General features: G+C 53.6%; 2 protein-coding genes across 2 annotated transcripts; one reads left to right on the forward strand and one right to left on the reverse strand.

Annotated features, from left to right (window-relative positions):
• Positions 1-8164: 8164 nt before the first annotated feature.
• On the forward strand, positions 8165-9634 carry LOC123042648 (probable glutathione S-transferase GSTU6). The gene is made up of 2 exons (XM_044465063.1): positions 8165-8553; positions 8747-9634. The coding sequence occupies exons 1-2, from the start codon at positions 8224-8226 to the stop codon at positions 9506-9508; spliced, it is 1092 nt and encodes a 363-aa protein (XP_044320998.1). The 5' UTR covers positions 8165-8223; the 3' UTR covers positions 9509-9634.
• Positions 9635-10333: 699 nt separating this feature from the next.
• LOC123042649 (probable glutathione S-transferase GSTU6) lies at positions 10334-11774 on the reverse strand. The gene is made up of 2 exons (XM_044465064.1): positions 11394-11774; positions 10334-11031 (listed from the first exon to the last, which is right to left on the reverse strand). Exons 1-2 carry the CDS (start codon positions 11712-11714, stop codon positions 10606-10608), a joined length of 747 nt encoding a protein of 248 aa, XP_044320999.1. The 5' UTR covers positions 11715-11774; the 3' UTR covers positions 10334-10605.
• Positions 11775-15716: the final 3942 nt, after the last annotated feature.

The following is a 15716-nucleotide window of genomic DNA, read 5'->3' on the forward strand; positions in this document are numbered from 1 at the left end:
GTCACCTCATCACCACTCGGCCGCTCCGCGCGTCGCCACTCGATTGGTCACCTCATCACCACTCGGCCGCCCCGCGCATCGCCACCAGGTTGGTCACCTCATCACCACTCGGCCGCTCCGCGCGTCGCCACTCGGTTGGTCACCTCATCACCACTCGGCCGCCCCGCGCGTCGCCACCAGGTTGGTCACCTCATCACCACTCGGCCGCTCCGCGCGTCGCCACTCGGTTGGTCACCTCATCACCACTCGGCCGCCCCCGCGCGTCGCCATCGGTTTGGTCATCTCATCATCACTCGGCCACTCCACGCGTCGCCACTAGGTTGGTCACCTCATCACCACTCGGCCGCTCCGCGCGTCGCCACTCGGTTGGTCACCTCATCACCACTCGGCCGCTCCGCGCGTCGCCACTCGGTTGGTCACCTCATCACCACTCGGCCGCCCCGCGCGTCGCCACTCGGTTGGTCACCTCATCACCACTCGGCCGCTCCGCGCGTCGCCACTCGGTTGGTCACCTCATCACCACTCGGCCGCTCCCGCGCGTCGCCACTCGGTTGGTCACCTCATCACCACTCGGCCGCTCCGCGCGTCGCCACTCGGTTGGTCACCTCATCACCACTCGGCCGCTCCGCGCGTCGCCACTCGGTTGGTCACCTCATCACCACTCGGCCGCCCCGCGCGTCGCCACTCGGTTGGTCACCTCATCACCACTCGGCCGCTCCGCGCGTCGCCACTCGGTTGGTCACCTCATCACCACTCGGCCGCTCCGCGCGTTGCCACTCGGTTGGTCACCTCATCACCACTCGGCTGCCCCGCGCGTCGCCACCAGGTTGGTCACCTCATCACCACTCGGCCGCTCCGCGCGTCGCCACTCGGTTGGTCACCTCATCACCACTCGGCCGCCCCGCGCGTCGCCGTCACCACAGGGTTGGTCACCTCATCACCACTCGGCCGCTCCGCGCGTCGCCACTCGGTTGGTCACCTCATCACCACTCGGCCGCCCCGCGCGTCGCCACTCGGTTGGTCACCTCATCACCACTCGGCCGCTCCGCGCGTCGCCCACCAGGTTGGTCACCTCATCACCACTCGGCCGCTCCGCGCGTCGCCACTCGGTTGGTCACCTCATCACCACTCGGCCGCCCCCGCGCGTCGCCACCAGGTTGGTCACCTCATCACCACTCGGCCGCTCCGCGCGTCGCCACTCGGTTGGTCACCTCATCACCACTCGGCCGCCCGCGCGTCGCCACCAGGTTGGTCACCTTCATCACCACTCGGCCGCTCCGCGCGTCGCCACTCGGTTGGTCACCTCATCACCACTCGGCCGCCCCGCGCGTCGCCACTCGGTTGGTCACCTCATCACCACTCGGCCGCCCCGGCGCGTCGCCACCCAGGTGGTCACCTCATCACCACTCGGCCGCTCCGCGCGTCGCCACTCGGTTGGTCACCTCATCACCACTCGGCCGCCCGCGCGTCGCCACAGGTTGGTCACCTCATCACCACTCGGCCGCTCCGCGCGTCGCCACTCGGTTGGTCACCTCATCACCACTCGGCCGCCCCGCGCGTCGCCACTCGGTTTGGTCACCTCATCACCACTCGGCCGCTCCGCGCGTCGCCACTCGGTTGGTCACCTCATCACCACTCGGCCGCCCGCGCGTCGCCACTCGGTTGGTCACCTCATCACCACTCGGCCGCCCCGCGCGTCGCCACCGGTTGGTCACCTCATCACCACTCGGCCGCTCCGCGCGTCGCCACTCGGTTGGTCACCTCATCACCACTCGGCCGCTCCGCGCGTCGCCACTCGGTTGGTCACCTCATCACCACTCGGCCGCCCCGCGCGTCGCCACTCGGTTGGTCACCTCATCACCACTCGGCCGCTCCGCGCGTCGCCACTCGGTTGGTCACCTCATCACCACTCGGCCGCTCCGCGCGTCGCCACTCGGTTGGTCACCTCATCACCACTCGGCCGCTCCGCGCGTCGCCACTCGGTTGGTCACCTCATCACCACTCGGCCGCCCCGCGCGTCGCCATCGGTTTGGTCACCTCATCACCACTCGGCCGCTCCGCGCGTCGCCACTTGGTTGGTCACCTCATCACCACTCGGCTGCTCCGCGCGTCGCCACTCGGTTGGTCACCTCATCACCACTCGGCTGCCCCGCGCGTCGCCACCCGGTTGGTCACCTCATCACCACTCGGCCGCTCCGCGCGTCGCCACTCGGTTGGTCACCTCATCACCACTCGGCCGCCCCGCGCGTCGCCACCAGGTTGGTCACCTCATCACCACTCGGCCGCCCGCGCGTCGCCACCAGGTTGGTCACCTCATCACCACTCGGCCGCTCCGCGCGTCGCCACTCGGTTGGTCACCTCATCACCACTCGGCCGCCCCGCGTGTCGCCATCGGTTGGTCACCTCATCACCACTGGCCCCGCGTCGCCATCGTTGGTCACCTCATCACCACTCGGCCGCCCCGCGCGTCTCCACTCGGTTGGTCACCTCATCACCATTCGACCGCCCTGCGCGCCTTCAGACAGCTAAGTCATTTTACATTCTGTTATTTTCGTCTTCCCGAGTATTCCATAATTCACACATCAGGTTCACTCGGAGGCCACACCACCGAGTGTACCTGTACGCTCGACTGCTTATTTTCACATACTTGCTTAGTACTGGTTATGTGACTTCGAAGTCCAACTTCCTTTTTTCGCATATATCATTCACGAACACCATGTGTCGTTCTTCATTTCGAGTTTGCATCGGTCCTCCGGGGCTGCAACTCAGTCAAAACACTACACTTCCGTTTTATTTTAGCCAGTATTCCAACAAGTTCAGTAGGATTTCTCGCTTCGACAAGTGCGAACGAATCCTTCGCTCTTTTAAACTTTTGCTGGTCAACCAGCAAGCCCCTTGCACTCCCAGCGGGTGTCTATGGGTGTTATTCACACAAATCATTTCAGCACACATCAAATTTCCTCAAGAAATTATTGTGTTGACTTGTGCCATTTTTTACACAAGTTACCGCGATCACTCGACGGTCCTACGCGCCAACTTCATCGCTGCTCGGACTCGGTCTCCATACTGGTCCTAACGCACCACAACACTGACTTTGTCGCCCTGTTGATTTCAAACACGTCCGGCCAACCCCTCTATGGAATTCTCTTCATCATATCAATGATATAGACCTCGTCGGGCATGAGACAGATAAGTCCCTTTCATAATTAAACTTCACACTTCACTCTTTTGCGAGTTTGCTTCTTCCGAGCATCACTCGGAAGCTTCTCCTCATCTTTACCCAAATCCGACTCGATGAATTACAAATCATCCATTCAAAACTATATTTCTCATATTCCGACATGTCCGTTGTCGAAGCCTGTAGTATGCTCGGGGGCTACGCCGCACTCGGGGGCTGCATCTCATTTGGAATGACACTCTCCTAAGTGGTCGAGTACTTCATCACCAATCAGACCCTTCACTTCAACAAGTACATTCGATCCGTCACTTTGACAAATTTCATAATCACCCAGACACTCTGCGTGCCATCTTCGTTCCTACTCAAATTCAGTTGTCGCACCGGTCTTGTTGCGCCACAGCCACACTACACCGACCTTGTCGCTACATCAGCTTCAAAAGCATCTGGCTAACTCCTTCAAGGACCATTTTTGCCACTCAGCTGGACACTTAGTCCTTCACTCGGCCGCCCCGCGCGTCGCCACTCGGTTGCACACGTCTTCATCACTCGGCCGCCCCGCGCGTCGCCACTCGGTTGTGTGCGTCTTCACCACTCGGCCGCCCCGCGCATCGCCACTCGGTTTTGCACGTCTTCACCACTCGGCCGCCCCGCGCGTCGCCACTCGGTTGCGCACGTCTTCATCACTCGTCCGCCCCGCGCGTCTCCACTCGGTTGTGTGCGTCTTCACCACTCGGCCGCCCCGCGCATCGCCACTTGGTTCTGCACGTCTTCACCACTCGCCCGCCCCGCGCGGCGCCACTCGGTTTTGCACGTCTTCAGCACTCGGCCGCCCCGCGCGTCGCCACTCGGTTGCGCACGTCTTCATCACTCGGCCGCCCCGCGCGTCGCCACTCGGTTGTGCGCGTCTTCACCACTCGGCCGCCCCGCGCATCGCCACTCGGTTTTGCACGTCTTCAGCACTCGGCCGCCCCGCGCGTCGCCACTCGGTTGCGCACGTCTTCATCACTCGGCCGCCCCGCGCGTCGCCACTCGGTTGTGTGCGTCTTCACCACTCGGCCGCCCCGCGCATCGCCACTCGGTTTTGCACGTCTTCATCACTCGGCCGCCCCGCGCGTCGCCACTCGGTTGCGCACGTCTTCATCACTCGGCCGCCCCGCGCGTCGCCACTCGGTTGCGCACGTCTTCATCACTCGGCCGCCCCGCGCGTCGCCACTCGGTTGTGTGCGTCTTCACCACTCGGCCGCCCCGCGCATCGCCACTCGGTTTTGCACGTCTTCATCACTCGGCCGCCCCGCGCGTCGCCACTCGGTTGCGCACGTCTTCATCACTCGTCCGCCCCGCGCGTCTCCACTTGGTTCTGCACGTCTTCACCACTCGCCCGCCCCGCGCGGCGCCACTCGGTTTTGACACGTCCTCGCCCCTCGGCCGCCCCGCGCATCGCCACTCGGTCATACACGTCCTCGCCCCTCGGCCGCCCCGCGCGTCACCATCAGTTGGACATGTCTTTACCTCTACACCCCCAGCACGGGAACGGCTAAGTTACTCATATGGTCAAACCTCATATCACACTCTGTAGCAAGCTTACCTCCTTCGAGCATCACTCGGGGGCTACGCGCGGCAGTTGGCCATGTCACCCTCAGGGGTTACGCCCATTTGGTCAACCTGTTGATCACATCAAGATATTCTTCTGACCATACATGCTCGGTTCGCCGAAGATCTATAAGTGAAGCACGTCCACTTGGATAAATACCCCTTTTCATGCAAAAGGGTAAAAATGAAGCGCCATCGCTGAATCGTACAGGCGACCTTACTCATCGTTCGTACAACCACCTCGTTACGCATCCATCCGATTGATTCAATTCCAGACAAAGATATTTGCCATGCCAACTGCATGGAGGTTTACCGAGAGACTTAAACCCTCTGCCAGACTCATCTAGTCCGACAGAGGCTCGGGGACTACACCCAGTGGGTGCACTCAGCGTGCCCCCACTGGAAGAGGACTCAGAAAGAAACATTTTGCTCGATGCAAACCTATCTCCAGTATTACTCGACCTCCGAGTCAGAGAAGAACAAGTTCGATCAGTACCAGCTAAGAAGAGTTTTAGTTCTCTCATACTCCCGCCGACTGCCCGCAGTCGACAGCAGTCTCGGGGACTACACCCAGTGGGTGCACTCAGCGTGCCCCCACTGGAATGGTATCCACTCGGAACGGTCCGCCCAACCCGAGTGACGGCCAAACAACAACAAAAAGACAGGCTCTAAGACTCCCGCCGACTGCCCGCAGTCGACAGCAGTCTCGGGGACTACACCCAGTGGGTGCACTCAGCGTGCCCCCACTGGAATGGTATCCACTCGGAACGGTTCGCCCAACCCGAGTGACGGCCAAACAACAAAAAAGACACGTTCCAGGCGTGAAGAAATTCTGAGTAATCAGTTACTCGATGTAGGCCCAGCTCCAAATCACTCCAAAAAATTCTATAAGGCGAGTTTAACGCTCCTCCATGGACCTGTTTTGAACCTTCTTCTAGGACTCAAAGCGTGAAACTCACAAGTGTGGATCTGAAACCGACTCGTATTGGCGTTCCTCCGGGATAAGAATGGCATCTCTCTAAAAGAGCAGTCCATGTGTCAATCTGGTTGCACGGATTTAATGACACGCCCATACTCAGATCACGAGTTAAACCTCTCCCGAGAGATGAACGAATGTCACCAAGTTGCTCCTCACAGACGCTTACCTCGATTAGTCGGGAAGCATGGTGCCGGAATCCATTGAGATTTTGTTCAAACCTTGGTTGTCTGAAAGCGCAGCGACATGTACCGAGTATTTCTGTAATCACTCGGACCAAACTGTGTCTTACACCAACTCGTTCTGCAAAATCGCAATCGATTCGGGGGCTAATGTTGGGGATATACATAACAGGTAGGCCCACGAAGGGTCGAAATATCATGAAGCATGGGGCCCACACAACATGTGGGTCCAGGTCAATTTCATACAGACACACTATCCACTCGGACAAGCAGCATACTATCCACTCGACCAAGCAACATACCATCCACTCGGATGACGGCTCACCACTCGACCGTACGACTCACTCGGATATACGAAGACCAGCAGGCAGCAAGGCAGTCAGCATCTTTCTAATAGTGAGGGCTTAATAGCGGGCTGGCATTATGGCATTCATACCCCACTTTGTAACATAGGAGGTGAGGGGTTGGCGCACTCTATATAAGCCACCCCCCACCACTAGACAAGGGGGGCTTCCACCTCTCTCTTTCTTCACCATTAGTCTCAGGACTTAGCTCAGGCATGGGGATCCGTTCCTCTCTCTCACATACATTGTAATCTCCAGATATATACTCAGATAAAACAAAGCCTCTCCGGAGCACGAGACGTAGGGTTGTTATCTCCACCGTGAGAGGCCCGAACTCGCTAAAACCACCGTGTCACCCATATGCATCTCGATAGATCATGCTCCGTTATACTACCCCTATTCTACTGTCAGACTTAGAACCACGACACCGCAGACCCTCCTTGCCAGCGACTCGTCTCTCTTCTCGCCCCTTCGTCGTCCTCATCGCCTCGTTTCCCGTGGCGAATCAATGCCAAAGCTGCCGCGCGCTGCCGCGCCGGTCAGCCTCCTCCATTGATGCCTCACAGTCGGCGCAGTGAAGACCGGACGACGCGCGTCCCTCGCCCGCCACGCGTACACACGGCGGCCACGCGTACTCGCGGCACGCCCGGCTATATAAGCCGACCCCCAGCACGCGGGCGACACACAGACTCTCCACCATTCCTCCCTCTCCTCTCGCCGTCTCCAGTTCAACCATGGCAGAGCGCTTCCCAGGTGACGGCGCGGCGGCAAACGGCTTCGGCCGCCGCCACCTTCACGAGGACGAAGCTCGACTCCTCTACGAGGCCGAGTACCCGGTCCCGCCGGATATGCGGGTGCCCGGGTCGTGGAGGATCAGCGCCGGCGGGGTCGTGGAGGATCAAGTCTGGCCAAGTTGTGCTGCGATGGTTCCTCGGCTGCGGGAACGCCATGGGGCTGGAATTTGAAGGTGAATGCTGCAGGAGCATTTGCACCTTGTCTTTCCGCTCTTCATCACCTTCGACTCCACCATCGTTGCCGCCCTCCTTCAAGCTGCCATTGGTTTTTTTTTTGAGAAACCCAAGCTGCCATTGGTCGTTGAGAGATAGATTTCTTCAGGGCCAGGCCGGCAAAATCTAAGGCCCTGTGCCAAACTCTAAAAGGGGTCCTACCTGTGGATGCTTGTGATATTTTAAATTATATTTATTGATAGCTCCTCTTTGAGATTGAATTAAATTATCTATTTGTGAACATTTTTTCAAATTCGATCTTTTTGCAAATGATTGAACAATTTCTAAAATCCAAGTTTTTTTGCAATCCGAAAACATTATTCAAAATTCGTGATTTTTTTGAAATCCAAGAATAATTTAAAAATCTACCAACATTTTTATCAAATTCGCAAACATTTTTGTATTTGTGAACATGTTTTGCAAATGCATGACCACTTTTTAAAATTTGGATTTTTTTCAAATCGTGAACACTTTTCAAATTTGTGATTTTTTGAAATCCAAGGACATTGTTTATTCTTCAAAATTTTGAACATTTTTTGAAATTATAGAACATTTTTTTAATTTCGGAACTTTTTTTTAAAATCACAAATATTTTAAAAAAAATCAAAAAATCAAATTCGTGAACATTTTTTTGAATCCCTTGATCGGCATACCGATGCTTGGTTGGCTGGAATTTGCTCGCACCTGTCCTGAGTCATTCAAGAGACCGTGTGGATGCTTGCCAACTTTTCCAAAGCGAAGAATAATACGTACTACTACTAGGTAGGTTCATTGACCAGCCAAGCAATTTGACCCTCGTGTCCATCGTCCTTTTGCTCTGCTCGACTAGTCTACAACTCTACATATACACACTTCTCCTTCTATCAATCCAACAAACAACCCAAAACTAACAAGGGAAAAAACACACAGAGCTAGCTAGCTACTTGCAAAGTTTGAGTTGATCCAAATGGCCGGAGGAGACAACCTCAAGCTGGTGGGCATGTGGGCGAGCCCTCACGTCCTGCGAGTGCAGCTCGCGCTCCGCCTCAAGGGCCTAAGCTACGAGTTCGTGGAGATGGAGGGGGAGCAAGGCCTCGAGAAAAACAAGGGGGAGCAGCTGCTCCTCAACAGTAAGCTGCCGGTGCTGATCCATGGCGGCAAGCCTATCCGTGGGAAGTCGTTGAGCATGATACAGTACATCGATGAGGCCTTCGTTGGCGCCAGTCCCTCCCTCCTCCCGGACGACCCCTCCGAGCGTGCCATGGCTCGTTACTGGGCTGACTTTATCGATGACACGGTATTATGCTAATTTTGAGACGATTGAACTTTTTTTACTGGTCTCACCATCAACCGCACAAGACTTCAAAACATTCTACACGCATGATCGATCGACTTTAATTAATTTCGTCGTCTCCATATGCTTTGAGTTTTTTTATGGTAATTATATACTACGGCGGTGTTATTATAGCTTGTACCCTGTGTATGTGCAGCTTGTGAAGGCGATGCACATGGCGGCATGGGGCAAAACGGACGGGGAGAAGGCCGAGGGGAAGAACCAGGTCGCCTCCGCGGTGGAGACCCTAGAGGGAGCCCTGGGAGAGTGCTCGAATCCCTTCTTTGGAGGCAACACTGTCGGATATGTGGATGTCATACTCGGTGGTCTTCTTGGGTGGGTGCGCGAGACCGACGCGATGCAAGGTGTCAAGACCTTCGACGACCCATCCATGACGCCTCTCCTCGCTATGTGGGCAGACCGTTTTTCTGCACTGAAAGAAGTCCTGGTGGTCATGCCAGATGTGGGAGCGTTGGTCGATTTTGCCATGCCTACGACATGTGCTCGCAGCTCTGGTCCATTGGGCATCGCCGTTTCCATATATATGATTGGGGTTCTTCTGCAAATGGTGGCGTCCTATCTCACTTGGTTGGGTCGAGCCGAGGGCAAAGGAGATCCCCAGGACGGAAACCCTTGTTCTCGCCTTCACTGGTTGACTCCAGGAGCATTACCGTATTGGAGTTGCTATGTCCTTGAAGGCCTGGACTTCGTGACCAGTTCTATGCCCACGCTGTTTCTTCTATATGTTTTCGTGAAAGGTTTCAAGAGTAGTATGGCCAGGGTGCTGGTGATGGGAGTCCCTGTGTTAGTCGTCACATGGTACTTTCTTACCCTCTACAAGCCGTGTGGCCCTGACACCTTAAACATTACTACAACATTGATGAGCATGTTGCCGCGCCCATCCATATTTACCGAATAACTTCAAATAAAGAGGAATATGGCGACACATAACAGGATTGACGTGCCCTGTGTTAGTCATTTATTTTGAATAGTGTTTCGTTGTGTACATCGTCAATGCAGAGATGAGGAGCATTGTAAAGAAACATGGGAGCTTATTATAATAAAAGGATTGATTCTTTCTTTTAATTTTCAAAAGGTGAAATTGTCCAGAAAGATGAAATCATCGAGATCTGGTGGTGTCTTTAGGTAATAACGGTCATGAGGTGGCTTCTTCGGTCAGTGAGTTGAACTCAGAGACCGAAAATGCCTTGGTTATATTACAGAAAAACGGCCTCTGAGACCCCCGTCAAGAATGATGATCTGGATGTGCTCCTAGTAACATATATTCATCACGTGTGAGGGCCTGAATCTTGAAGAGAAAAGGGTACACAAAAATCATACATGTGTTTGGCATTCCTGAAATGATACTCGACCCTCTCTTTCTCCATTTAATTCTACGTTACCACATCAAAATTGCCTAGTTGGCATGCATGATAATACTAGTTATGATACTCCCATTAGACGTAACATTATCTGATCCATAGCCCGGCTAAATGTCAATTGTTTATTTCTCAACTACTTTTCGCGTGTCTTTCATCATTGTATCAACATCCAAGACAAAACATGGGTCAGAACCAACTTTTTCATCTAAAAACACTAATACTTCATTTTCAGGTGTCAAAATATTTCCCCGCGGGCAAGCGACATTTCTCCACATGAGTTGTATGTTCCACTGGCAAAAAAAGGCAATAGTGACATCCAGCTCTTTCTAGGAAGTGCCATCCTTCCTGTGTGTGTATCCTGCTACTCATGATAAACACAATCAAATTTTATTCAAGTGACCCTCAACACGCTGAAGGTGAATGGCCCAGAAAACCAAAAAAAGTATGCCTCACAGTGGCTAATACCGGACAATCCCATGAGCCGCAGTATGACCACGTTTCATTGAAAGAGCGCAGACGAAAAGAACAACATACAGTATGTAGCAACACCAATACGGTAACATTCTCAGCACTAGGCAGTCGAAGTCAGAACAAAAGGAATCACCATGGAGCTCCCCTCTGCCGCCACCTAAAATCATCTACTACATGCAGTCGCAATTTGCACAAGAAGTGAAGACAAAATTAAAATAACTTGCAGGGATTCACGGGAGCAGTGAGTAGGCACCGGCCTGGCTAAGTCGACCAGCTCGCCCACATCTGGCATGAGTCCCTGAACTTTTTTCAACGAACAGAAGCGGTCCTGCCATGCGAGTAGGAGCGGCGTGGTGATAGGGTCGAAGGTCTTCATGCTGGGTTGTCTCTTATCGGTGACGCACAGCCATGGAAGAAGGCCACCGAGCACCACATCCACATATCCGGGGCTATCGCCTCCGAAGAAGGGCTTGGAGCACTCTCTCATAGCTCCCTCTAGCGTCTCCATAGCGGCCGCCATCTGGGCCTTCACCCCTGCCTTCTCCCTGCACGTTACGCTCCATGTCGCCTTCTCCATCGCCTTGACGAGCTGCAGATGCACACGACACAAGTTATAACAGGACCAGCACTAAAACCGTCATTAAAAAGTGCAAAGCATATACGAAGTCGAAGAGAAAGCAAAACTAATGACAATCACACATGCGACATGCTTATATATAACACAGAGACCCCAAGGTGAAACTCTTATGCAATTATATATAATCAGCTTGATGCGATGATATGATTAATGAGAAAGACTTCTGTTATCAAGAAAAAGATACTCCCTTTGTCCCAAAATTTTTGTCTTACATTTGTTTAGATACGGATGTATCTAACACTAAAATGTAACTAGATACATCCGTATTTAGACAAATCTAAGATAAAAAATTTGGGACAGAGGGAGTACAATACCGTGTCATCGATAAAGTCACCCCAGTAGCGAGCGATAGCACGCTCGGAGGGGCCTTCGGGGAGGAGGGAGGAGCCGGCGCCGGTGAAGGCCTCGTCGAGGTCCTGGATTAGGCTCAACGACGTCCCGTAGACAGGCTTGCCGCCGTGGGTCAGCACCGGCAGCTTACTGTTGAGGAGCAGCTCATCGCTCTTGTAGTTCTTGAGGCCTTGCTCCTCCACGTACTCGTAGCCCAAGCCCTTGAGGTGGAGCGCGAGTCGTACTCGCAAGACGTGCGGGCTCGCCCAGGTCCCCAGCAGCCTCAGCTCGTCTCCTCCGGCCATGTCCTAGCTAGCTGCATGGTGTCGAGCGATCAGCTCAATTAGGCCGGTTAGTTTGCACGTAGAGCTAGGTTAACGTGTGCTTTTGAGTTTTGATCTTTCTTGTTATATATGCCTTCTTGAGGACATGTGGACCAAATTATTGGGTTGATCTATGAAGTACTGCCTCCGTCTAGGTTTATTGGTCCTCATTGTATTTCGTGCCAAATTTTAACCATAGATTAAATTAACAAAATGTTTACGCGTGTCACCGAACATTATATTTTTGAAAATTATGTTCAAATACGAATCCAATAAGATAATTTTACTTGACATGCATTAACATTTTGTTATTTAAATCTTTAGTCAAAATTAACACAAACTACAAAAAGGACCTATAAATCAGGACGGAGGTACTATGAACCATATCTTCCTAGCGGTTCTACTATTCTTCGACAAGAAAAGTATTCAAGTGTGACCATATGCCAGCTGGGTACACGTCTACTGTTCTTTGACTTTGACTAGAATTCCATTATTTGAACATTGTTCGAGCACACATCAACCTCACCTCGTGGATTGTACACTACCCATTATTGCAGTCGCCATCGATCTGCTGGCAAAGAACAGTCATGTGCCTACCAGGAAACATCGAGGAGACTTAAGAGAAATGTTTGGATACTTTTAAGGGATTGAAAATCTTGGATTATTTTATATAGAGAAGAAGGAACCATGACCTATCGGTGCTAGGCTATCTCTGGCGTTGGGTACCTAACTATCTACTTCCTCCATTCCTAAATATTTGTCTTTTTAGAGATTTCAAATGGACTACCACATACGGATGTATATAGCATATATTAGAGTGTAAATTCATTCCTTTTACTCGTATGTAGTCACTTGTTGATATCCCTACAAAGACTAATATTTAGAAACGGAGGGAGTATCACACATACGAGTCATGCACTATACACGTTACCACTGTATCATCAAAATAGTCTAAACAAAGTCTTATATCGGCTTCAACGAACTGCTATGAAATCATACTAAAACAACAGTGTAGGACTTTGACCAATGACGGACCACATTCAGTTGACGCGGCTTGAAGTCATTAGCCCAGAGACGCTCCCCTCCCCCGCGTCGCTCTATCCAGGCGGGCGGACCGTCAAACCCTAGCCGCCGGCCACCCCCAGCCCTCCCCTCCTCTCGCCGCTGCCGGAGGAGGCCCCCGGGCGAAGCCCCAGGGGCGGACGGCGGACGGCGGGGTACCTCCTGCTCGGCTCGCGGCGGTTGGCGGCGGTTTCGCGAGTGCTGCAGCGGGGGCGACGGGTGTGGCGGCGCGGCTGGGTGGCTTATTTCGCCGACGTGGCGGCGCCTGGTGCTGCCCGTGGCCGCGGTGGGCGTGGATCTGGGCTGCCCTTGCTCCCAGATGCGGATGCGGTGGCCTCCGACGGGATGCTGTGCTTCCCCGTGCATTTGGCTGCACGGGATCCCGGTCATCAGCCACCATCAAGCCACGCCCCTCTGGTCATCTCCACGTTGCCCTGCTTCTGCAACGACGGTTCCCAGGGGGATTTCCCATTGCTGTCGTCCTCCCCGTCTCTCCCAGCAGATCCAACTTCGTCCTCGCGCGGTCTCACCCCGTCCATCGCAGGTATACTCCCTTCCGCCAGAGTTGGTGTCCTGAGGTTGAGCCTCGTCTCCGACTTCCTACTGCCCGTTGGCTGTTGAAACGTTGGTGTATCCGGGCTTCTTAGGTTGAGGTGGGGATCAGTGCGAAAGCTCAGCGACGGCGTCGCCTACGGGCGTCCTTGACCTGCTTGCAGGCGTCGCGTTGGACTCCCTCTCTTGCTCGTGGTGGGCTGCCGGGGATAGGTAGGGATTGAGCGAAAGCTCCGCTCTGACTTGGTCAGCGCTGGTAATGACGGCGCCTGTGGGCGTCGTGCTCTTCCCTGGAAGCGTTGCCATTTTCCCCCTTCCCTTGCAACATTGGTTCCCTGAGTGTGGCGTGCTCGACGAGTCTTGGACCAAGCAATTTCCTTTGGTGTGCATGCTAAAGACCCCCCCATGGCTACCATTGTGTTGCAGCGAGCTTCGTGCTCTTGGTGTCGTCTCGGTTCATCTTTGTTCAATGATGACGCAGGATGCCTCCCCAACTTGTTAATCGTTTCAAATTTCCGCGGCGGAGCTCCCTGTTGAGGTTCGTGTTTGGTTTAGGCACTCGTTGACTATGGATGCTCCTCTGTTGCGCCGTGGGGTTTGATACGCACGCCGGTGTGGTGCGTTAGGCCCATTGTGAAGTCTTGGTATTGTGATCCTTGAGGACATCCCACATCTACTTGTGTCTCTTATGTGTTGGTCTTTGGTCAGCTACCTAGGTCGAGCCTTGTCTTAGGCATTTTTCTCTCTTCTTCTTTTATCCTATGGTTTTCGGCCTGTTTTCCTCATAAACGGGTCAATTTGTTAAGGTTTTCGATCCGGTTTTCCTTATAAACTGGATCACTCTCCTGGCATTATGGCCACTTTGAGTAATATATTCAGGTGGAGGACTCCTCCCCCGGTGATTCTCAAAAAAAAAAAACATTCAGTTGACGCATACAAGTCCGATGGTGTTTGTTGAGTTGGCATAGATCGAGATTAGGATTTGTCACTCTGATTGTCGGAGAGGTATCTATGGGCCCTCTCGGTAATGCACATCACTATAAGCCTTGCAAGCAATGTGACTAATGAGTTAGTTGTGGGATGATGTATTACGGAACGAGTGAAGAGACTTATCGGTAACGAGATTGAACTAGGTATTGAGATACCGACGATCAAATCTCGGGCAGTAACATACCGATGACAAAGGGAACAACGTATGTTGTTATGCGGTTTGACCGATAAAGATTTTCGTAGAATATTAGGAACCAATATGAGCATCCAGGTTCCGCTGTTGGTTATTGACCAGAGACGAGTCTCAGTCATGTCTACATAGTTCTCGAACTCGTATTGTCCGCACGCTGAACGTTCGATGACGATCGGTATTATGAGTTTATGTGTTTTTGATGTACCGAAGGATGTTCGGAGCCCCGGATGTGATCACGTACATGACAAGGAGTCTTGAAATGGTCGACACAAAAAGATCGATATATTGGAAGGCTATGTTTGGACATCGGAATGGTTCCAGGTGAGCTCGGGCATTTACCGAAGTACCGGGGAGTTACCGGAACCCCCTGGGGAGTCTATGGGCCTTATTGGGCCTTAGTGGGACAGACGAGGAGGCGGCCAAGGTGGGGGCGCCCCCTTCACCCCCCCCCCCAAGCCCAATCCGAATTGGGGTGGGGGCCGGCCCCCCTTTCCTTCTCCCTCTCTCCTTCTTCCTTCTTCTACTCCAACTAGGGAAGGGGGAATCCTACTCCCACCGGGAGTAGGACTCCCCCCTTGGGCGCGCCATGAGAGGGCCGGACCTCCCCTCCTCCACTCCTTTATATACGGGGGAGGGGGCACCCCATAGACACACAAGTTGATTGTTTAGCCATGTGCGGTGTCCCCCTCCACAGGTTTTCACCTAGGTCATATCGTTGTAGTGCTTAGGCGAAGCCCTGCTTCGGTAACTTCATCATCACTGTCATCACGCCGTCGTGCTGACGAAACTCTCCCTCGACCTCAGCTGGATCTAGACTTTGTGGGATGTCACCGAGCTGAACGTGTGCATATCGCGGAGGTGCCGTACTTTCGGTACTAGGATCGGCCGGATCGTGGAGACGTACGACTACATCAACCGTGTTGTCATAACGCTTCTGCTTTCATCTATGAGGGTACGTGGACAACGCTCCCTCTCGTTGCTATGCGTCACCTAGATGGATCTTGCATGTGCGTAGGATTTTTTTTGAAATTACTACGTTCCCCAACAACCCCTTGATTAGTTGCTCCTCCTATACAAAGCTTAACGTGCCGCCGTGATAGATGACGCGCCACATGGGTCGTGCCTCATCCAGCTCCTCTCGTCCGGTCGCCAACCCGCAGTTTCTTTTTCCTCGTTTGTTTTTCGTT

This window comes from Triticum aestivum, chromosome 2B, assembly GCF_018294505.1.
Source record: "Triticum aestivum cultivar Chinese Spring chromosome 2B, IWGSC CS RefSeq v2.1, whole genome shotgun sequence".
In the NCBI taxonomy this organism is placed as follows: Eukaryota; Viridiplantae; Streptophyta; class Magnoliopsida; order Poales; family Poaceae; genus Triticum; species Triticum aestivum.

What these genes read in the sequence shown, in the direction of transcription:
- LOC123042648 (XM_044465063.1), top strand. Translation starts at nt 8,224, where the DNA reads ATGGCCGGAGGAGACAACCTCAAGCTGGTGGGCATGTGGGCGAGCCCT. An exon ending in CTGACTTTATCGATGACACG is followed by an intron (nt 8,554 to 8,746) that starts GTATTATGCTAA and finishes GTGTATGTGCAG; the next exon opens with CTTGTGAAGGCGATGCACAT.
- LOC123042649 (XM_044465064.1), bottom strand. Translation starts at nt 11,714, where the DNA reads ATGGCCGGAGGAGACGAGCTGAGGCTGCTGGGGACCTGGGCGAGCCCG. An exon ending in GTGACTTTATCGATGACACG is followed by an intron (nt 11,032 to 11,393) that starts GTATTGTACTCC and finishes GTGCATCTGCAG; the next exon opens with CTCGTCAAGGCGATGGAGAA.